At 38.8% G+C, this 23,858-nt stretch overlaps 1 protein-coding gene across 1 annotated transcript; it reads right to left on the bottom strand.

The window, feature by feature from the left end:
* Positions 1–10,365: 10,365 nt before the first annotated feature.
* LOC137398608 (V-type proton ATPase subunit F-like) lies at positions 10,366–21,520 on the bottom strand. Its single transcript, XM_068084779.1, has 5 exons — positions 21,486–21,520; positions 15,249–15,353; positions 14,136–14,217; positions 12,147–12,352; positions 10,366–10,724 (listed from the first exon to the last, which is right to left on the bottom strand). Exons 2-5 carry the CDS (start codon positions 15,297–15,299, stop codon positions 10,695–10,697), a joined length of 369 nt encoding a protein of 122 aa, XP_067940880.1. The 5' UTR covers positions 15,300–15,353; positions 21,486–21,520; the 3' UTR covers positions 10,366–10,694.
* Positions 21,521–23,858: the final 2,338 nt, after the last annotated feature.

Below are 23,858 nucleotides of genomic sequence, written 5' to 3'. Positions count from 1 at the left end.
CACTTTGCCTAGTCCAGGCCATATTTTTAAGTAGGAAGCCATGGAGAGTGGAGCAACTACCAGCACTGGAAATGATTCAAAGGTAAATTTTACTTAAATTGTTTTCAAGGGTGGTTGTGAGAGGTACCTAGATATGAAGAGCAAGAAATCTTGCGGATTTTTTCGAGATATGCATACAAATAATAGTTATTCCAAAATGTTTTCCTAAAGTTCATTGCTGGCACTAATATTTGAAAAGTTGCTTCGCACAAAGAGGTGCCAACCGCAAAGTAGACAAAGTGTTTCCCATTTCATGAAGTTTTTCATGACCATGGCAGGTGGACATGGGCTAGTAAATGAGTATGGTGATGACTGCCATACTAGAACCTACTGCTGTACTAAGGGTATTTGATTTTCCGCAAAAATATTTACAACCGACTCAACCAAAGCATAGACGACTGTTATGCCGACCAACACTATCTAAATCATCTCCACCAGACCGCAATGAGCCAGTCCTAGAACCTTCACTTTGCTATGAAGAGCCAACAGCCGCCAAGCAATCTGAAGAGATCATTCCCGACCCTCTACATAAGCGTACCTCATACCTTGGAATAGGGAATTAAATTTTTCAAACATTTCGCGAGGCCAAGTATTTACCTCTGTACAAGCTTAGACAAGAGCATATAGAAAGACTGTCCTCAAAGATTCGGGCCAAGGGAGGTTTCAACAATAATCCAGATGTCCGTAGCTTCAAATCTGTACTGAGAGCTCGACTAGTGAAAACAGACATCACATCAAGCACGAGTGCTAACTGTCCTGATTGTGATAGCTCAGATGGCTCCTGCTCCCTACTTCCCTCATCTAAACGAAGAAAAATTCTTGTAGAAAGTGATGATGACTTCTATGATTATTTGGAATCAAGCGAACGGCTGGAAATCAATCTGTCAAAATCTGTCTCGGACATAGTGGAGTACATCGGTAGGTAACTACAACCAATTCCTCCAAATTTTCTACAAAACAAGAGATCTGGCACACATTGCAGCCTTGCTGCATGTGCTAAACTGCATGACTGCCCATATTTTGGTACATGATTTATGTATGTACATGTATTTTGGTATTAGCTACTTTCACTTATTGTTAGTGTATAGAACAGATATACAGGTAGCAGAGTGGCTTGAAATAATACTGCAGCAAATCAGTGAGATGTAGGTAAATTTATTTTACGGTTGATACATATACTTTTTATAATAATATTAACATATAATATTTATTTAGCAGGTTATGTGGTACGGAGCTTAAAACTCAACTGCAATGACTGCACCAGCTTTATAGCCTCCTGTCCAGGTTTACGCACCAGGGATGATGCGATACTAATCAGTGTAAAAGATAGAGGTGGTCTGTTTACACCTCATCCTGTCATCACAAAGATATGTCTAGGCTCAGAACAGATTATACGGCAGTGTGTCGACTTACAAGGAATCACTGCAGACATACACAAGCTGGTGGTCACTAAGACTCTTTTATTGGTTTTACAAAGCAATTTGCATCAGGAATTTCCATGCTCAAGTCACAGCGCAACCAGCGTTAGTTAAAACTATCACATCCAGATGTCAGAATTAGAATTCACCACGAGGCTACAAAGGTAGCAGCTAACAAAAGTAATCTTAGATCAAAGCTCAGCCGAATGGTCGTCTTTAGTCATGTGTAGCCTGTCACAATAATTATGTCTAGAAAAGTGTACCATTTGTCGTTTGTTTTCTACGATTTTTCTGATGCTGTTTGCATAACACCTAAGACTCAACATTTATGTTCATGGCAGACTGCAATCAGTGTACCATTTACCAGTGTGTATGCATTTGAAATCTGTTTGTACACCTCGCTATCTGACATATGTTAGCCCATAGCATAGGGCAACATTGATAATTTTGCAATATTTTTTGAATAGATATATACATTTTTACTGGCACTTTACATATGAAATATTCAACTTTATGTTTACAAATTTGCAGGGTAGGAAAAGCATAGTGTATAAGCTTTGCATCTAAAATTTTAAACCAATATCTTGTGTACTTTAGTAGTTATGTCAGATTACATGTAGCAACAAAGCTGTCTCAGCCATTCTTTCAATGTAAACAATGATGACTCGCTTGCCTGACCAGCTGCAAGTGAACAAAGCGTTGACGTTACGTCGCGAGGAATGTGGCTATTTATGTAGGACACCGTGGCTTCGCATTGCCCAGTCTAGTATAGTTAATAGGTCTATGATTGGAGATCAGGCCCTCTAGTAAGTAGTCGGGACCTAAACTAGCCAAGATAGGGTCTCAGAGAGCAGGCCGTGCTAGCCTTCCAAGTAAGCCTGAACTGCGGATACCCAGCCGCGGCCTGACCCGACCACTAGGTGTGTCAGGCAGGCCGACGAGGGGAAGGCCCAGTGTTCAGACTGCACTGCCTTGCTAGGAAAAGTAAAGCTGGCTCAGCTACCGGGGCCAGACCTTTACACTGGTGGCAGCAGTGGGATCTAATCAATCCACAAAAGATAACTAGCAAGGCACAATCATGGCAAGCCGCACTCGTAGCGCGAGACGACCGGGAGTCCCCCAAAGGGAAGGACTAGAGGGTCTAGAGCGATTAACGAATGTGCTAGAGAGGGTGCTTGTGAACCAAGAGGCACAAAGGAATCCGGAGCCACCGGTACCCAGAGAAACATTCAAGGCTCCTGAGTACGATGGGAATGGTGATGTGGAGGCCTTCATAAGGCAGTTCAATGATGTGGCTGTCGCCAATGACTGGGGAGCCAGATCCGCCCTATTACACATTCGAGGGAGGCTGAAAGAACAGGCCAAGGAATGTGGGCATGGACATACACTACAGGTGGTGTTCAACACCCTCCGGGCAAAGTTCGGTATGACCCCCAAGGAGGCAAGGTCGGAACTGCAGGGCCTGAGGAAGGAAACCTGCACTACGTTATTCGAGCATGCTGCTCGTATAGAAAGACTTACGAGCATTGCATTCGAGGAGTTGTCCGATCGAATGAGGGAGGAAATGGCAGTGGATACTTTCTGCGGGTCCTTGGGTAACATATACCTGCAAAGACACCTTTTGGCAGTACCCACCCCCACCCTGGAGGCCGCCGTGAGAGCAGGAAATGAGTACCTACAGATACGGCCCGAGATGACCATTCGACAGAACCATCCAGCGAGACCCGGGGTAAGGGCAGTCCAGCCGGACGAGCTCGAGCAGGCCATGGAAGAGCAGGCCGTAATAGTCCGTGCTGCCCCCGACTCATTGGGTCTACTCCTGACCACGATGAAGGATCTAAAAAAGGGAATGGCCGATCTCAAGAGACAAGTCGGTCACTCGCAAGGTCCCCCACAGCAAGTGACTCGGGGAAAAGAAGTAAGGAGATGCTGGGGGTGTGATCAGGCAGGCCACTGGAGGAACTGCCCCAAGAACCAACCCCGTAGCCGCACCACCCAAGGACAGAACCAGGGAAACGCCTACCGCCCGCAGCAGTAGGGCAACCTGCTGGCTGCAATAGGGCACCAAGAACCAATAATTACAAAAAGGTGAGAGGGGCAGGCCGAAGGAAGGCGGAGGTGGACCCGGAAGGCTGGTCCTACCCCGCGAATTCGGTAGCTATCACGCAGAGGCCTCCGGTAGGGAAGGTTCCCACCTACAACCACTACCAGAGCTTAGAAGGCCTAGCCGAAGACGAAGGAGACATGGAGATGGATCCTCAAGTATCGCCGCAGGAGGCCCGACAGGCCCAGAGGCGGTATGTTTGCCAAACCCAAAGGCAAGCTAGACAAAAAGCGACATCAGGAGATGTCGGTAGTCTAGAGGAAGGTACAATCGGGAAAAACTACTCCAAGAGATCTGGACCGCGAGAGTCGGGACCGAGAGCCGATCCAGCACCAGCTGGAGCTCTCGAAAGACCTAAACGCAGATCGGGAAAGAAGGAGAAGTTAATCTCAAGCGAACGCTTCCAGGAACCAGGACGACCTAGGTCGGGGGAAAAAGGCCCAGCCAGTGCTGATCCTTCCCAGAGATTTGGACGGGGTAGATTGGGAGCGAGAGCCAGTTCATCCGGAGCTGAGCTTCTCCAGAGATCTATACCCTCCAGATCGGGAGTGGAAGAAGAACCAGCTATGGTGGAGCGATTCCAGAGACCAGAAGGTCGCAGATCCAGGAACGGGTGGGGCTGGGATCGAGCCTACTGTCCCCCAGGATCAGGAGTAGAGGAAGGACGGGAGTCGAATCAAGTCGACCCGTTCCGGGGTGAAGACCCAGGCCAACGCCTGAGCCCGGTGTCGGGTCCGACAGGCCGGTACGGGGAGAGCACAATGCCAGCTGCTCCCGAGGAAAGCCTGGCGGGCCAGCTCGATGAGAGTCCACAACCGGACAGGCCTCGGCGTCTGCCACGAAAAAGATATTCCAAAGGGGCGCCTAACGACACCTGCGAAAGGAATGAGTTACCAAGAATCGGAGCCTTGGAAAAGCCCCACAAATCTCGCTACTTCTTGCCCGGGAAAATGGAGAGACAGGACCTGCTCTTTCTCATAGATACCGGCTGCAATACGAACCTGTTGTCAAAGAAGGTGTTCGACCAAATGCCAGCCCGGATTAGAGATCAACTGGAGGAAAATGACCGATACGGTCTGATGGCAGACGGGAGTAAGCTCCAATTCTACGGACTAATCCGACTAACCGGGAGAATCCGCGATGTACCGATCGAGGAGAACTTTTGTGAGCCAAATCAGCGAGGACGCCATCCTGGGGATGCCCTTCCTGATCTCACACCAATGTCACATGGACTTCGACTAACCCGTCATCTCCATCGGGGACAGAAGACTCTCCTGTACCGATAGATACGGCAGACTGATGGTGTCGAAGGTACACACCTGGAAGAAGGTCACCATTCCACCATTGTCTGAGGTGACGGTGGCGGGAAGGGTGTCAGCCCGAAATTACGTACCCGTGGGCATAATAGAAGGAGCCGACCCGCACCTTCCGGTGGCACGTAGCCTGAATCAGCCCGGAGACCAGGGCGCCGTGGCCGTGCAATGCCTAAACCCGGGTAACCACCCCATCGAATTGGCGGCTGGACAAGTGATAGGCTTGTACACTGCCATCGGGGCAGAAGATGTGCAGGCCGAACCCTGGACAGAACCAAAAAACTTCAACACCGAAGTAACTGGAGTAGGGTGTACAGCTGTATACGCTGGGAAAGTAGTGCCCGAACATCTAGTCGAGCTCTACGATCAGGCCGTCCGGGGTTGCTCGCACGACCAGGAAAGGCGGAAGTTGGCCGCCCTGCTGGCTAAATACCAGAATGTCTTCAGTAAGTACGAGGGCGATGTGGGGCGGACCGATCTGGTAAAACACAGTATTCCGCTGATAGAAGGAGCCAGGCCCATTAGACAACCTCCCCATAGGTTGGGGCCCCTCAAGGAGGCAGAGGCGGACAGACAGGTGACCGACCTATTACGAAAGGTTATTACCATTTTACGAGGTTCTTTTGCAAATGCGGGAGAAATTCGACCTCGAGGGACACAATCGCCAAGCACCAATCAAGGATGAAGGACGTGGAGATCCGGAAAGCCCACGGTGGAACGGGCGTTAAGATCTACGAGGTCGACCGCGCCAGCTATCCCGCATGGAGCAGGAGGGTACAATTGGTCAACCCCCCGGCCTTCGAGAAACCTATGCCCTATGGTCCGGTTGAGATGAAGCCACCTGTGAGGAGAGGACCGCAGGCACCCTTTACCTCTCCCCCGAAGGAAAAGCGGATAGATCGGAAATGTAGTCCGCTCAAAAAGGGGAGACCCATACCTGCTCCCAGGAAGACGCTAACGACGGTCGGGAGCATCCAGAGCCGACTGGGAGATGTCCGACCCCGAGCCACGGTGGACGCCCTTCGAGAGGAGGCCTCTAGCCTCAGACGGACGGCCCGTCGCCTGGAAGAGTTGGCTAATCGGATGTCGACCAAGTGAAAGATTGCGACCCGAATCCCGTTAAAGACATTGACTATCCCTATTTTGTAGTGTGTTCTAGTTTGTTTGTGTTTTCTTTTATTATTTTATTCTTTTTTTTGGTTTTTTTTATTATAGCCGATCGCCGTCTATAGGGGCGGCGTGTGTGGTGGAACACCAAGTTTCTGTCCTTCTTGTACAATTTCTAACTGGAGTTATGTTCCCTTTTTATCCTTTTGTAACCACGCCCCTAAGGGAGGCTGGTCTTTGCATCTCATTTGCATAATTTGATGTACTTAAGGCAGGGCCTCGGCTCTTTATGTTCGTTCAATATATGCAGTGCATTTGGAATCATACTCTTTCTGCTACCCTGCGTGATACCAGAACCACCCCAGGCATATAGCTACCTCCAAAGACCTAGTCTATGGACTGTGCTGTGGGGATAAACTCGTAAAAACACTGTAGACCTCCGGTCGACCTTGTCGACCTAGTATAAAACCCCTCTGGGTGCAATCCCTTGTGTACGGTGGTTAATGTTGACCGGTGGAGTAAGCCGACCTAGTCGCCTCTGCGTGTTGGTCACGAGAAATCAGTACACAGCCCCTGTGAAGGGCGAATGCAGACCGGTAGAGTAAGCCGACCTAGTCGCCTCTACGTGTTGGTCGCAGGAACCAATACACTTTCATAGATGTTTGCGATAACTTATGGTATGTTCAGGTGTTTAGATTATGACATTTGCTGTTGCAGAATGGATTCATCAAACAGAGCTCGGGTTGTGAATACATCAGTAGCTAGAAAAAAGGCAATTTCAATAAACTTATTTGTCAGCGTTTGTCTTCCGGCTTTGACTATCGAACTGACTCTTATTATATAACAATACATTGTGTTGAATAAACTAGTTGCTGTATGCATTTTATGGGCTTACAATTACTGTTAAACCAGATATCAGCACATAATGTTTTTTTTGCTCAGGTACCTCTAAGCCTTCTAAAACATCTAAAACAGCTTGCAATAAATAGTGTTATTTCTATTATTTGTCTATGTATGAGTTCCGACTACAACGCTGTATGATAAAATTAATAAGGACGAGACATCAACAGTTACGTCATCCATACCTAAAACATGAAAACAGCCCACAAAAACACTATGCAAGATAATTCAGCAATGGTTATTATAAAATTACGGCAAAATTAGTGCAAACCGGCCATCACGGCGGTAAAACATTCTGAAATTTGGTCGCATTAAATTTGGCAGTAAATTCCAAGCTAGCTCGGCAATATCAACGTAAACTTACGTGCGTAATAGAAAATATTAGGAAAATATTTCGTGCGTCGTTTGTATCTAAGCCAGCTTTCTAGGTAGTCTACGTAATTACATAGACGTACTCTTTCATAAAACAAAGATTCCCTCGCTTCTTGAATGGGGCGTTGGACTTTTTGACAAATGTGTAAGCTTTAGTCTACAGTCTGGTGGTCTATATTCTGGTAGTCTACAGTCTGGTAGTCTGGTACTTTGGTCACACCTATTATCGAAAAAAATAATTACAGTCAAGCATATCTTGCTTAATAATTATTTTGTAGGTAATGAAAGCCCATATCTGCTATCTCACCTCGAGCATGCTTCACAAATTTTCTGGATAGGACATGGCATCGACTACAGTATGTATAGACAACTCCTAACTCCTTGTGCTGATTTAATCTGATTGCATGCAGTGACGAATGAGTTAAACCCCAGTTTGGGGGCTGTATATCATTAGTTAAACCATTTCATCATATTGGCGCTGTAGGAGCATCACTTCTTGCAATACTTTGATTTAGCAAACAAATATAGAATTTTATTAAAAAGTTGCTTTATTTATCCAAGCCGATCTTTTAAATCTTTATTGCTCTTTATTGTCAGAGGTCTATCATCTTGTTATGGATGGATGTGGAGAAATTATGTCATGCATAACTAATCCAAATTCACACACAACATCAGTGTCGAATTTGCTTGTCATATTATTCTATTTTGACTATGTTCAGTTTGTGCACTTTTGCTTAGCTTTTGGGAACTGAATTGATTATTATTGGCCCATTATTGGTTCAGGTACCAGTGAAGGTGTCAAGCTATTGTAAGCAATACTGATATTTACCAATAAAAGATACTCTTTTATTCTATAAGTAAAACAATTAAAATACAAAATTCTACACATTAGTATTAATGACAAGAAGTTAAAATAGCCAATAAAAGTCACTCACTTAGTCGAGCTGATGTCCATGTTTGCTTGCTCGGTCCCGTACAGCTCGAGTTTTGAAAGTCAAGCAAGACTCATGGCAGTTCTTAGATATAGAAATGTTGAAATAGTAAATTAGAAGAGGCTCAGCTGATAATGAAAAAGGAAGCTCCATAAACAGAGAGACATAGGCATAGAGGCCTCACAGGCAGAGGAAAGAGAGATGCTCCACAAGCAGAGAAAAGAGCCTCAGCAGGCAGTAGAAAAATAGCACCTCAGCAAGCCCTTGAAAAAGAGAGGCTGACAGTAGAGCTGTTCTCTTTTATAGATGTCTAGCATGTGGGAAGGCTAGCCTGTGGGGAGTAGGTTGAGTGTTAAGGCTCAATGCTTTATGTCAGGTATGTGAAGATATCTTGTTTGCATAAGTCTTTAGCTGGTGTATGTGATGTAGACATGTAGGGTGGAGCTCGTGAATTACTTTTGGTATCTAGGTCATGTTTGACAGAGAATGGCAGATCTGTAAATGTGTAATCATCTGATTTATCTTCAATGTTTCTTTGGTGGTTTTCTGGCAGGGCAATTGACTCATTTTCTTTAATGGATTCCTTTTACGTTGGAGTTTCTAATTTGCTTTTTGACGTTTTCAAATTATTGGATGTCTTGACGTTTTGCTGCTTGTATGTATTGTAAGCTTATTTTGTGGTCCGGCTTCACGCTCTGTTTATATCTTGCTTTGGTAATATTTCTATACAACAATCTATTACTCATCAATAAATCTATTACTCATCAATAAATCTATTACTCATCAATAAAACTACTAAGTTAATTTTTGCAAAGTCATAAAACACCAACAACAAGGTGCTGCAACAAAGTTTATTGAAACATAACACAAGTAGTGTAGCTTTTAATAAGGTCAAGTTTGTGTTACAAAACATTAAGTGACTATGTACTATTGTGCATGCTAAACGATTCTCAGCACGCTCTTGAGGGCCGAGATTATTGTGTGAGTAATTTTTACTTCAATTCAATAAGTATGCTAGTCTTTGCTAGTCAAATAGCTAGCAGAGCAGTGTCAACATTCACTTAAATATTGTCAGTGTGCTGTTGTAGATCTTTTTCTAACCGCCGAGGAGTTTATTGTCGTTCATCAGCTGTTGGACATGCGTTAGTTGGACAAGCAAAAGTTGCAATGCTTGACATCAAATTTATTGCTAGCATTAACTTACAGCCAATGAATATGGTCTGATTGTCTGTTTTGTACCTCCCACACTGTAAGCAGATTAGCGATTGTGGTTGCAATGGGTAAAGCTTTCAGATTTAACAGTTATCTACTCTTATCGTAGAAAGGAAATAACTCCAGTGCTTTTGGTTACAAGTTTGATTTAGCGTGGTTCAGGCTAGTCAAAATTCATGTGTAAAACTAACGAAATGTGAACGTAAAGTTTAACGTAACAACGTAATACAATGGAAAAAATTTGGCTTAACCAAACTCTAGTTTTGCTTGACCTAAGTGACCAATGAGGAGAATTATGAACTGTCGATCAGGCACCAGACCAAACTACATATACAATTAGTTATATTTCCAAGTTGTGTCCTTTTTGAAAAGAGATGATAACCATGCAAAAAATAGTTTTTCAGCACTTCCAGTCTATTAACCACAATGAAATTATTTTAGAAAAAAACAAAAAGCACAGAACTTTGGTAATTTTTAAAGAATTTTGCGAAAAAGGGATTTCTTGTATAGAATATTAAAAGACTAATTTTACAACAAACTAAATTATAATACAAAACAGTTGAGCAACAGTAGGCTTTGAAATGATTAAGAAAATAACATATTAAGCCAGAAAATTGAAATGAAAATTATGAGCCTTTGGTGCAGGTTCGGTCACCTACCTATAGTCAGGGTCAAAAATAACACGACAGACGAGAATAAGTAGATATCATGCTCTTCAACGAGTTGCAGTCCAAAGTTGAGGCTGACCTCTAGCACAATACCAGCAATTGTTCATACTATCTATGCTAAAATGCTTGTTCGGTTTTTCTCAAATTGGTAATAGTAAAGCCATAACCATGCTATAAGTTCTTGCCAATGACGAAGAGGTGCGGTGTAACTATGGCATGTAGTATAACCTTTCTACAAGCATGTTATCGGCGGCAAATGCATCAATATCTTGAGCATCTAATAATTTTTAAGTTACACGATAACTCTGACAGGCAGTATATTTATAACTCTGACAGTCGGTATATTTAAAACCGACCATCAAAACAACATAACTATGTTTAAAAATACTCTATGGAAAGTTTTGTAAACAATATTGATAAATAATAATATCGGAGAACTACCCTGTTCGAAGAACAGGAAATAAGAATTAAAGAGCCAACAAGAGTGGCAAACAGATTCGACTGACATGAAATTCCTCAGAAACTCTATTTAGTTTAAGAATGTTCTGTCCGGTTCCTTTTCACTTTTGAGTATGACTTGAAGGCAGCCCATCTGCACGCTCAGCAATAGCAATAGATAAATGTCCTGATTATCTCATGTCTTCTGCAGAGAACATTCCCTACGAATAAATTGTCATGTTAGCAAGTGTGCCCTCAACTACATAGGCCTTATATTCATGCTTTATAAAACGGTCTGATCTGGCTAGCTTGACCAGTATTAATCTATATATATTAATCAGTATTAATCTATATATATATTAATCAGTATTAATCTATATATATATTAATCAGTATTAATCTATATATATTAATCAGTATTAATCTATATATATATTAATCAGTATTAATCTATATATATATATATTAATCAGTATTAATCTATATATATTAATCAGTATTAATCTATTTATATTAATTAGTATTAATCTATATATATATTAATCAGTATTAATCTATATATATATTAATCAGTATTAATCTATATATATTAATCAGTATTAATCTATATATATTAATCAGTATTAACCTATAAATATATTGATCAGTATTAATCTATATATATATTAATCAGTATTAATATATATATATATATATATATATATATATATATATTAATCAGTATTAATCTATATATATTAATCAGTATTAATCTATTTATATTAATTAGTATTAATCTATATATATATTAATCAGTATTAATCTATATATATATTAATCAGTATTAATCTATATATATTAATCAGTATTAATCTATATATATTAATCAGTATTAATCTATAAATATATATCAGTATTATTCTATAAATAAAGACAAAGACATGGTAAGCCAACTTTCGGAGCCATTAATTATCTTCCATTTCATTGATTTTAGGTTGCTTTGAAATTTATGAAAACATGAAATACCTAATTAGTGACAGCACCGCAAAAAATCTTTGGTTAGCTGCAATTCTGCGTTAAAACAAACTAAATAAAATTTCTTTTCTAACTGAAAGCTGTTTGATTCCAAAGGAAACTGATGAGCATATTTTGAGAGTAAAACAAGATTCAGTAAACCAGAAAAGAGTCAGAGTTACTGACATACAGTTAGAGACTTGAACAATAAAACGTAGAAACATTGATAAAGTCTAGAACCCACTGATTATAACAGCTGCTTGCCTCTGTAAAATATTTATCTAGTTTTGTTTTCACTGGGTTTACATATTAAACAAGGAAAGGGCAAGGGTGGCACGACTGCTAAGATTCAATATTAGCTAAATCTTCAGCCCTTGAACAGCAATATAATATTATTATATAATATTATAACATATTATTATGTATACTCAATATAATATTGTAACATACTATTATGTATACTCAATATAATATTGTAACATACTATTGTGTACACTCAGTATAATATTGTAACATACTATTATGTATACTCAACATAATATTGTAACATACTATTATGTATACTCAACATAATATTGTAACATACTATTATGTATACTCAACATAATATTGTAACATACTATTGCGTACACTCAGTATAAATAGCATACCCTTGCTCGTCGTAGAATTGAATCTTTGGAGGCATCATACGGGTGCTCCTTACTGGGTATCTCTAGCACAGCGGGTATAGCATCAGTGTGATTGTCCAGCACATGTCTGATCATGTCAGCAACATGCTGGTTTATCAAAATTATGGCTATATCTTCCCTATTGACGAAACCTCTAAAGCAGTCTTCCAGCTCACCAATACTTGTATCTGTAAGAGAATAAACCACGGTGAGTCTTGAAATCTCATGGATGAATGAGAACATATAAACATTATCGGAATATACAGGAGCTATACATACATGACTGATATACAGATACTATACATACATGACTGATATACAGGTACTATACATACATGACTGATATACAGGTACTATACATACATGACCGATATATAGGTACTATACATACATGACTGATATACAGGTAGTATACATACATGACCGATATACAGGTACTATACACACATGACTGATATACCGGTACTATACATACATGACTGATATACAGGTACTATACATACATGATTGATATACAGGTACTATACATACATAACTGATATACAGGTACTATACATACATGACTGATATACAGGTACAGTCATACTTCAACTTACGAGCTTAATGCGTTCCGAGACTGAGCTCGTATGTCAATTTACTCGCATGTTGGTGCAATTCATTTATATATAGAACAATTAAATATATATTGATTGGTTTCCATACTCTAAAAAAGCAAATAAAACACTAAAAACAAGATATTGTAACAGAAAGAACATGTTGGTTATTGTCCTTACGTACTACATGCTTTCAAAAAGCAACAAATAAAAAATAATGCAAGGAAATGTGATTAATTAAAATGTAAAATTAAATACATACAATAGCAGTTAACACTCGCATTTGCCAGGGAAGGAGATATAAGTTATCCTTCGTTACAACAGTTGTCCTTGATAAATTTGGATTTTATCAAAGTGTTAAAAGACAAACTTAGAAGCAAACCTAAAAGCAAACTTTCATTTTCGACTAAACGTAATTAAAATTTCTTCGGCGTTCATAGTTTGAAATTTCTCGCTGGTTAGCGAGAAATTTTTCCTTTTTTTTCGCTTTCACGACTAGCCGGCCGTTTTAAGATAAACCTATCTAAGGACGTTTGCCTTTGTAGCCCTTGCAACATGTTGCGATTAGGATGAACACAGGTGCCGTCACAAATGGTTAACGCACGACCACTAGCCAACTTGTCCGAATGTCTATTAAACAGTTTGGATATATAGCGCCGGCCTTTTCACATAGCATCGTTTCAGTTACGCTGTCACCGGCCAATTGTTTGTCCAATGCCATCAGCGGTCGTGAAGATCGCTGCATCGCTTAGAAACTATGGTTAGTCCTTTTGCGAACTAAATGCCCTGAATATAATCCTTCTGTTTGATAATTATGAATGTATTTCTGTCATATTGCCGAGCTAGCTGAATCACGCATACACATTTCGCATATTTTTCAATATTTTTCCGTTTAATATCGACTGTTATCATTTGCTTTTTCTTTGTATTATCTTTCATTTTACTGGCAAATTTTCGGTCTACGCACAGTACATTTAATTCACATAATTCTGCACAGAAAATCGTGCACAAAAAAACACGGTACAACAGTATAACCTGAGCAGTTGAAAAATACAGAGTGATGCTGTTCTCATAAAACACCTCCGGCATACTTGGCAACTGACTCACGTGCTCGTATCTCAAACATGGCTCGTATGTTAGTGCTAAAACTTGCTTGAAAGCTGGCTCGTATCTCAAGTTTCTCGTACGTTGGAGCACTCGTAAGTTGAAGTATTACTGTACTATACATACATGACTGATATACAGGTACTATACATATATGACTGATATACAGGTACTATACATACATGACTGATATGCAGGTACTATACATACATGACTGACATACGCTAAGTTCATTGTGAGATACAAACAAATAAACTGTAACGAGCAGGCACACCTTTAGTAACTACTAAAAAGTTCGGGGTCCTCGTCTTATTCAGTTCTCCTATGCCTCCCAACAAGAAGCCTGTGACAGTATCCTGCAATAGTAAAAACCCATAGTACACACCTATAGGAAGACATATCACTGTTACTCATGAAAGCTATCATTAAAGACAGCTGTGGCTATACAAAGTTGTGGCTATACAAAGTTGTGGCTATACAAAGTTGTGGCTATACAAAGTTGTAGATGTACAAAGTTGTAGATATATAAAAATGTGGCAATAAAAAGTTGTGGTAATACAAATTTGTGGCTGCAAAAAATTGTGGTTATGCAAAGTTGTAGGTATACAAAGTTATGGCTAAACAAAGTTGTGACTATACAAAGTTGTGGTCATATAATACTCTTGGCTGATCAACGGACAGCAGTCAAGATACGAGGAACATAAGTTATGCTACATGTACATATATACATATAACGCACATATATACATATAACGTACATATATACATATAATGTACATATAACGTACATACATACATATAACGTACATATATACATATAATGTACATATATATGTATAACGTACATATATACATATAACGTGCATATATACATATAACGTACATATATACATATAACGTACATATATAAGTATAACGTACATATATACATATAACATACATATATACATATAATGTACATATATACGTATAACATACATATATACATGTAACGTACATATATGCATATAACGTACATATATAAGTATAACGTACATATATACATATAACGTACATATATACATATAATGTACATATATACGTATAACGTACATATATACATATAACGTACATATATACATATAATGTACATATATATATATATATATGTATAACATATATATATATATACATATAACGTACATATATACATATAACGTACATATATACATAACCTGGCAATATCAAAAGAAAGCTGACTAGAAGTGATAAAAGGTGTTCTTTAGAGTACTTACTTGTACTACTTACTTGATGGTGAGATGTCAGCTACTGATATCAGAACAGACAATATGGATGTTTCTGAGAACTTTCCACTGAACATTATTGAAGCCACTGAACAAATACTTACCTCATCTCCTATTATGGCAAGTAATTTTCCTTTTTGTGCCGAGTGTGCCATCACGCCTTGAGAGAAGCCTGCCTATGAGAACAGGATATCAGCAGTGCTTGAGAACTGTATAACAAGCAAAACATGACTTATTTTATTGCATGATATTTCAAGTGAATGTTTTCAAAACATGCTGAGATATTTAATGTTTTTTATAAGCCAACGGTAGTGAAAGTTAAAAACCTGTTAACACCAGTTATTGGAGAATAACTGGTAAAATATTCTAAAATCGGGTACAAAGAATTCTTAACGTGAGGAATAAATTTATCTTTATAAAAGACAATTTGTAGGTAAACCAGTTCACTAATGACATAATCAGTGAGTTATAACAGTGATATGAGACTCATTTTAACAAAGTCTACTCTGATAAGCAAAAATAACCAAAAAACCATGCGCAATGAATTTTATTCATCAAAGCTATCAGAACAATAATGCTATAAGAGTGTTATATGACTGTTATACAAACTAGGCAAAAATCATTCAGATTTACATTAATAGTTGCGTGTGATTGAAGAATGAGTTCAATTATTACTTTTTACAACCACCTAGTGCCAAGTGCACTGTTCCATTGCTCATGGCTGACCAAGATTGTATAATGGGATACCATACAAACGTCTTTACCCAAATTACTACTATCAAACCAATAGGAATAGCCAATGAACCTAAGTTAGAAATAGCGCATCACTACAAACCCAGGGTTCTAAGAATTGCATGCTAACATAGTAACCTGCCAGCTTTGGCTAACATTAAAGTAAAATGTAAGATTAGTATATCATAACGGATAAATCATAACAGATGATGCATTTTCATATCTGCTGAAAATTATTCAACAATAACATGAGACATTCGTAAAGAGCAACATCTGTGCTTACGGGAACCTCAAATTTTGCTCATAGACTAACACCAAATATCTCTAGCACATAAAGTCATTGTTCATATCAATACTTTTTGGCTGGTTATCATTGGGCAGACTACTCTTTTATATATTAAGTTGTGAGAACATCTCAGTATCAGTCTCGGAGTTCTACAATATTTTTTGAGGCTTCTACCATAAAAAAATCACAAAAGATTTGCATTCACAGTTGAGTTGCCGAGCTCTACTATATTTATATATATTTTATTTTCATTTGGTTACAGACAAGAAGAGTCGACCCTGAAAAATAGACCTATAGCTAGATCAGAATAGACCGAGGCTAGATTAGATATATCCATGGTTTGAAGATCTCCAATGTATATGGAAATAATCGTACTAAAATGGCTAAACTAAGGCCGTAACAGTTTACGCTGAGGTGAGTGTGGGATTTTATATATAGCTTCAGCATTGAAAATCTTTGGGTAGGGGAGGCTAATATGTTTGTTTATTTCGCCATTACTTAGGTAATGGAGGCATGTGGATTTTGTTTATTGTATTTTGTTATGTTAGAATTTATCTTTCAGGCTTGTGAAGTCAATTTAAGTATTCCTTATATACTTTATGCATACAATGTTTATGGTACACAATCTTGATTTTGACGGGATCCGTCGCGAACCCTTTACTGGTTCACAATCAACCAACCATTTAATCGAGTAGAAAAGTATAGAACTATAACAGATGTCTTTATATAAATAAATATATGAAAATACAGCCATGTTTGTGCATACAGCGAACTGCATACGGTGAGACTTCCCCAGGCTCTGCCTGGCTATCGATGGTCTCGCCTCTTTTATATCATTGGGGAAGGTTTAGGCTCTGCCTTCATCTCTAGGGGCTGAATAGTCGTCTTTTGCTGACATGGAAACTAGTCAGTCTTCTAGGTGCTGACTCGATGGCAGGCCAGTCGGTTCTCTACTGTCTTGCAGCCAGCCGGTCACACTTCCGCATAGCCAGGTCTCTTCTAAGCTCATTCGGGTAAGACTGGCCTGAGTCCCTCTCAGCACAGCCATCCTTCTGTCACTTGGCTGGCTGGTCGTGTCATACATACTCAGCCCTGGGCCCGCTCATCCATATCCGTTACAATACAATTCCCTTGATGTAAATTGTTACTGAATGATTTGGGCGAGTAAGAATAGACAATTATATTTTTATGAATTTTACTTGCCAATCAAAAAAACTTGCCTAGCCAATATAATTTAACTTGTGTGCATATTACTATAGAAAAAAGAATCCTAAAACTGGAATTAGAAAACTATAATGTTTACAATAGGTCTAGGTCTAGGTGTTTTAAGAACCCGTAAATCCCGAAATCGGGCAAAAGAAGGCCGTTGAGAACTTTATTTAAAAATAGTCAATAAAACATAAAATTATGGTAAGCCGCGCAAGTTGCGCGATGTTCTAGGTAAAAAACTATTCATATAAAACCCGGTGTTTGCACATACAGCTGAAGGAGCACCCCCCGTAACCAGTCTTGTTTCATGACTGTGAAGAACATTTTGTATTTGGTTAAAACTTTCGATAAGAGATTCATGGCAGTCGTCAGATAAAATCTTTAGCATGAGAGACATTCTTGCATGTTTGCGTCTTAGTTCTAAAAGTTCTAGATCTATAAAAATTCTTGCCTCTGTAACACTCTGCCTACCTTTCAAACCAGATATAAACCTAACCGCCTTTCTTTGAACTGCTTCCAATGATGCTACCTGTCGCATCAAATGAGGGTCCCATACTTCACTCGCATATTCCAATATTGGTCTACACAGAGTGAGATATGCAACCCTTCTAACCCTCATCGGCGCATTAAACAAAACATGCTTCATCATTCCCAATCGCTGACTTGCCTTAGATATGATTGAGTCTATATGTAAATCCCAATTAAAATCATTTGATATAAAAACTCCGAGGTATTTAAAACTGTCTACTACAGATAAAGGTCTGCCACTTAGGTAATACACCACATCTGGGTTTCCGCCACTCTGCCTTGCAAAACGAACGATTTGGCATTTATCAGTGTTAAAATTCATTTTCCAGTTATAGGCCCACTGGTCTAATATGTTTAAATCCTCCTGGAAATTCACTGAATCCTGAAGGGTGTTTACCTGAGAAAAAAGTAAAGCGTCGTCTGCAAAAAGCTTGATAGTAGAAAAATTTAGATTATCGGAGATATCATTTATGTACACCAAAAATAGGGTGGGCCCGAGGACAGACCCTTGTGGAACGCCCGATGAAACCAGCAGGTCAGAAGATGCAGCACCCTCTATCACTACTCTTTGGAGTCTGTTTGACAGAAAGTCCCTAATCCAATTTACCATGTACGGGTTTATGTTTGATTTTATCAATTTGTCGATCAACAAGCCGTGAGACACCTTGTCAAATGCCTTAGAAAAATCCAGTACCGCTGCATGTACTATATTATTGTTATCTACTAATTTCATTATTTCATTCACAGTAGAGACTAGCTGGGTGGAGCAAGATAGGCCTTTTCTGAAACCGTGTTGGTTAGAATATATGACATTTACCAGATCTTTATTGATGTTACTAAGCACAATATGTTCTAACAATTTGCAAGCAATGCATGTCAGAGATATGGGCCTAAAATTTCCCGGATCTTCCCGACTGCCTTTTTTATGTACCGGAACTACATTGGCCACTTTCCAGATATCTGGAAGTTTTCCAATGTTCAACGAGTACTGGAATATGCTCGCCAATATCTTACTAATAATTTCAGGTTCTAGGCAAAGATCTTCTTTTCTAAACTTATCTGGGCCCGGGGCTTTCCCGCGCTTAAGAGTATTTAGAAGTTTGAGAACTCCATCACTAGTTACTTGTATAGGGCATTTATCTGCAGAAAGTTCAGTTTGAGTTGTGGAAAAACAGTCACTATTTGAAAAAACACCCTGAAAAAATTCGTTAAAAATCTCAGATGATTCTAAGGCTGATTTATTTTTGAAAACCGCAGTGCCTTGTGAGTTTTTTCCAGTTTTCCGCCTATAAAAAGAGTAAAATGGTTTGCTATCACCCCTTTCCAAGGGTTCAAACAGCACTCGGTGGTAATATTCCTGCTCCATTTTACGAAAACTCTTTCTGTTGGTACGCCTAGTTTGTTTATACTTGGAGAAATCTACTTCTAACCCAGTGTGCTTACTTCTGTCATAAAGTTTTCGCTGTTGTTTCACTGCACGCCTGGCTGAGTTATTAAACCATATTGGCTCCCTGTTATCATTTTTCTTAGGGATACATTTAGGAACAAATCTATTGACAGCTAGATTCATGGACGTCTCAAAAATCTGCCAGACGGAGTTGATACTCGTTTTACTTTCAATTGCCTGTACTATATCTGTCAGAGAATCAGTCAAAAGCTCTTTAATAGCAGTAGAATCAGCCTTGTGGTATAATTTGATAAAAGAAGGCTGTTCATGAGATGTCTTAAAATTTGCTGCTACACAGAGTTCAACTAAAAAATGATCGCTGATACCGGGGTTGATTATCCTGTAGTCATAAACAAAACTAGACTTATTTGTCATAACTAGATCTAAAGTGTTTCCTAGCTGATGTGTTTGTTCCATTATAATCTGACGCATATCATGAGACAAGATGCAGCTCAAAAAAGATCTATGCAATTGTTTTTGATTTGAGTTTGATCGAATTTGTAGGTTGCACCAATCTATATCTGGAAAATTAAAATCCCCCACAACTAGTACATTAGACCCTGGAAAATCAGAGGTCATAAAATCCAGCAATTCCTCAAGTGGTGCAACTGCCTCTCCCGTCAGCCCAGGCGGAACATAACAACAAAGAACAAAAAATTCATTTTCATCTCTAGGACATCCAACTTTCACACAAACAGCCTCAACGGGTAAGAAAGATCTTTTGAAAAAGACTTGTTCTTGAGGCAAACTGGCTGTCAAAGCTAACAAAACACCACCACCATGACAATCTCGATCATGTCTGTATATAATTTTTTGAGAAGAGCTCAGAATCATTTCATTATTAAATGATGGATCAAGATGGGTTTCGGTTATGCACAATATATCATATTCCGAAGACAGAACTTGGATGTCATTCAGTTTGCCTCTAACAGATCTAGCATTGAGCAGCAAGATTTTAATCGATGTTATTACTTGTTCACTTTTATTATTTTCCCTTTTTTGATTTTGTACGCAGAATCTGGGTCTGCCTCCCTCGTTTCTCTCAACTCCTTTCGAAGCCGAAAATCCTCTTCTTGTTCTTTCTTAGAAAGATCTTTTCTAGCAAAAATACCTGACAGCTTCATGCCATTAATCCTGCTCAACAACTCAAACATTTGATTTTCAGACCTGGTGGATATTCTAAGAGGGCGAGGTCGCTCTTTGTGCTTTGAAGCATCGTACCTACCTAACCTATAGCTGTTATTCTTTTCTACTTTCATGTCAATATGGCAATCTTTAATGATTTTGTCTACTTGCTGTGCCCATTCCTCTCTATTGTCACTCTCTTCTATTCCAAAAAGGATCAGGTTCTTGGCTCTAAATTCAGAGTCTCTGTCTTGCTTTTCTTTATCCTCCAACTGGGCTACCAAGGAACCAGCCTGCCTTGACTTTTTATATAATATATATAAAAGTCAAGAATATAATTCTTGACTTTTTTATCGTAGTTTGTGATATTGTTTGCACAAGCCTTGCTAAACTATTGCACAAACTGATGACAAAATACTACAATAAAAAATACATTTGACAAACTAATGTCACCGATTTGTCATACACAAGGTTTGGTTTGACAGACGTTCATAAGGTTAATTGTAATAGTTCGAGCTTTACTAAGTGTATGTACAAAAAACAGTATGTGCAATGATTCCAGTTCATACGCAGTGCACAAATCAAGAATAAATTGTAATATAAATTTCAACTACCCAAGTTTGAATATAAACACAACCCATTGGATATCACATCTTTTTTAAAACTGATGTCTGCAAAAATATATATTGCGTGTATACGACAAGAGTGGCAAACTGAAGCTACCTAATCTCAATAATATAACACGAGACCTAATAGAATAAAATGCAAATTGAAAAAACAGTATTATTTCAAGTATACATGAAAATCACCGACGATTAAAGTTTGCACAGCAATATTCTAAAACCGGCTTTAATATTGAAAAAATGTTACTGAAATACAAGCAATAAACTTCAATTCACAAAAATGATGAATAATTTAGTTTGATAAAACAAAACCTGCTACTGCTAGGTCACCGTTTAAATACAAGATACTCCAAGTTGTTCAAATACAAGTTCATGAGAAACAGCTGACTACCTTTCCATTAAACTTTATCAAACCGGAAATCATGTGCTAACCATAAGATTGACAACATTGAACAATTTGAAGGTCATCGTCGCAACATTGACTCGATGCGTAGTATCCGAGGCTATAATCGTCGAGCCAGCGTTTGTCGGTTCAGGGCAGAGAACATCGGTTCGCCCAAAACGGTAATGCTTTTTGAGAACAGACAACTATTTCGGTGTTTTGCATACTATCAAAATGAAAGATATTTGTCTTCCATTCTGTCCATTGCTGTCTTTCATTATATTTGATCACGCAAGTATGTTTTTGCGAAAAGGCTAATGTATAAGTATGAACATTAGCCATTTTTAATGAACATTTTTAATCATTGGCCATCATTTGTTTTCATAATTCACCTTAGGTAATTTTATTATCTGAAACATAATTTTATGCAGTTTGTAGCCATCATTTTTTTCTTTAAGCTTTCTTCTTAAAATAACCTTAAATGTCTTCCCTTAGTTTGATTGGCTGAGTAGGCTGACAGAACAGAAGTGCACCATGGTCAGGTTTAGCAGTTACTGGCAGATAATGAATCACAGCTCACTCAGCAGATTAGCCATGACGTTTCTACACTAAACATGGGTTACTGAAAGCAAGACAACGGCGAAATAATTATGACCATAGACATGAAACTCAAGATAGGAGTCCATTAAGACTTGCAGCCAGTCAAAATTGTAGATGGTTCTAAAAAGAAGCCACGAATTGCTACTGTGGTGAGCGCTGATGCTCTTGAGGTGCTGCTTAAGAAGGATGGGAAGTTGCTGAAGCGTAATCAAGCACATGTTAAGTCTTTTGAGAAGTTGGCTTCGTCGTAGACTCCGCAATTGCTCATCGATGACCAGCTCATGTTTCCAGTACCCTCCTGTGATCTAACTGCCGAGACACCTAGTGAAGGTGAGCTATTTTCTGACCAGCCAAGTGTTGCTATTGAATTACCACGTAAGGCGGATCATCAAGCTACCACTACACCTAATAGTGGCGAGCTATTCCCTGACCAGCCAAGTACTGTTATTGCATAACACATATCAGATGGTGCTGTACGTCACGTCAGTTCAGTGATACTATGGTCTCGTGTCAGTCAGGAGATGCTACTGTGTCATGTCAATAAAGCTGTGTCGTTGCATTACAGGATAACTCATCTAAACCTGCCTCTCTCAAAGATGGCTTTGTACCAGCAAAACCTATATCTTGAGTTTATATCTTGAGTTTGAGATCTATATCTATACATCAGGCGGAAGGATGAAGGATGAAGCCACCGAACAATCTAAATCTCTAGCTAATTTAATGAATGTTATAATATCTAACTTTAAAATTAGTATTTGAAGGCATATCATTTTCTGTTATACAAGCTTGTGAAGCCAGAGGTGCTGAAGTAGTAAAACGAAAAGTTCAGCATGTTATAGGCATATTGATCAGACATGCCAATAAATAAAATGCTGGAATGTGCATTTTTATTATAGCATTTTTATTATCACACTTTTTATTATCGCACCTTATGTTTTTTGCACCTTTTATTTGTGGCACCTTTTATTATTTGCAACTGGTTATTGGGCTTTCTTGGTTTGTCCCATTCATACTCAGTCTATTGTCAGTTTTCATGACGTTTTTACAAATCAGGATGTTATCGTGTTATGGACATTGAATCATCTCCTACACTAATAGTGTTGTTGCATCAATACTGACTATCATTAATCTCAATGAAAACTTGAGGAAATGTAGTGTACAGTAATTTCGATGTCTATGAATGAGGCCGAAAAGAAACCAGCTATGCCGAGGTTTTTAGACCAGAGCTGAAAAGAGTGAGGCGAGAGAGCTTTGGTAACACTACGTTACGAATGCATAGTATTATTCCAGCCGCTTTTATATCACTATGCTATGAGACTCTACCACCGGACAGAGGTTGACGTAAAGTTTATAATATATATATGTATTATTATCCTGATCTAAATGTGTTGTCAACAGCCACTTTGATCTCTTACTCATCCTTTCTCTTGCTCGTTGTTTTTTCTCTCTTTTCTTTTTCTCGTTTTCCAAGGCATCAATTTTGTAAAAGCAAGTAGGTATATAATAAAGTTGACAGACAAAATAAACATCTCAAACTCTTGATGCAAATCTATAAAAATTTTGCTCTAGTAAATGTGTAAAGTTATTCTAACAAAATATGTTATACATTTAACGATTAAGAAAATTTTTTGAATATGTTTGTTTTAAAAAAATAAAAATTGGTCAAATAGATAATAAGATAAATAAATACACAGATGATAAGAGTGGTTAGATTCAGTTTCTCAGTCACCATCAATGCTTCAAGTTCAAACTTCACACGCGAGCTTGTCCACTTTTAGCTTA

The sequence above is a fragment of the Watersipora subatra genome, chromosome 1 (genome assembly GCF_963576615.1).
Source record: "Watersipora subatra chromosome 1, tzWatSuba1.1, whole genome shotgun sequence".
In the NCBI taxonomy this organism is placed as follows: Eukaryota; Metazoa; Bryozoa; class Gymnolaemata; order Cheilostomatida; family Watersiporidae; genus Watersipora; species Watersipora subatra.
This window is presented reverse-complemented; position numbering and strand designations above follow the sequence as displayed.

Excerpts from the sequence above, each read along its gene's own strand:
- LOC137398608 (XM_068084779.1), bottom strand. The coding sequence starts at position 15,299 with ATGGCACACTCGGCACAAAAAGGAAAATTACTTGCCATAATAGGAGAT. Across the intron at positions 14,218-15,248 it reads TTGCCATAATAGGAGATGAG|GATACTGTCACAGGCTTCTT; the intron begins GTAAGTATTTGT and ends TTACTATTGCAG. Across the intron at positions 10,725-12,146 it reads CAATTCTACGACGAGCAAGG|GGAATGTTCTCTGCAGAAGA; the intron begins GTATGCTATTTA and ends ATTTATTCGTAG.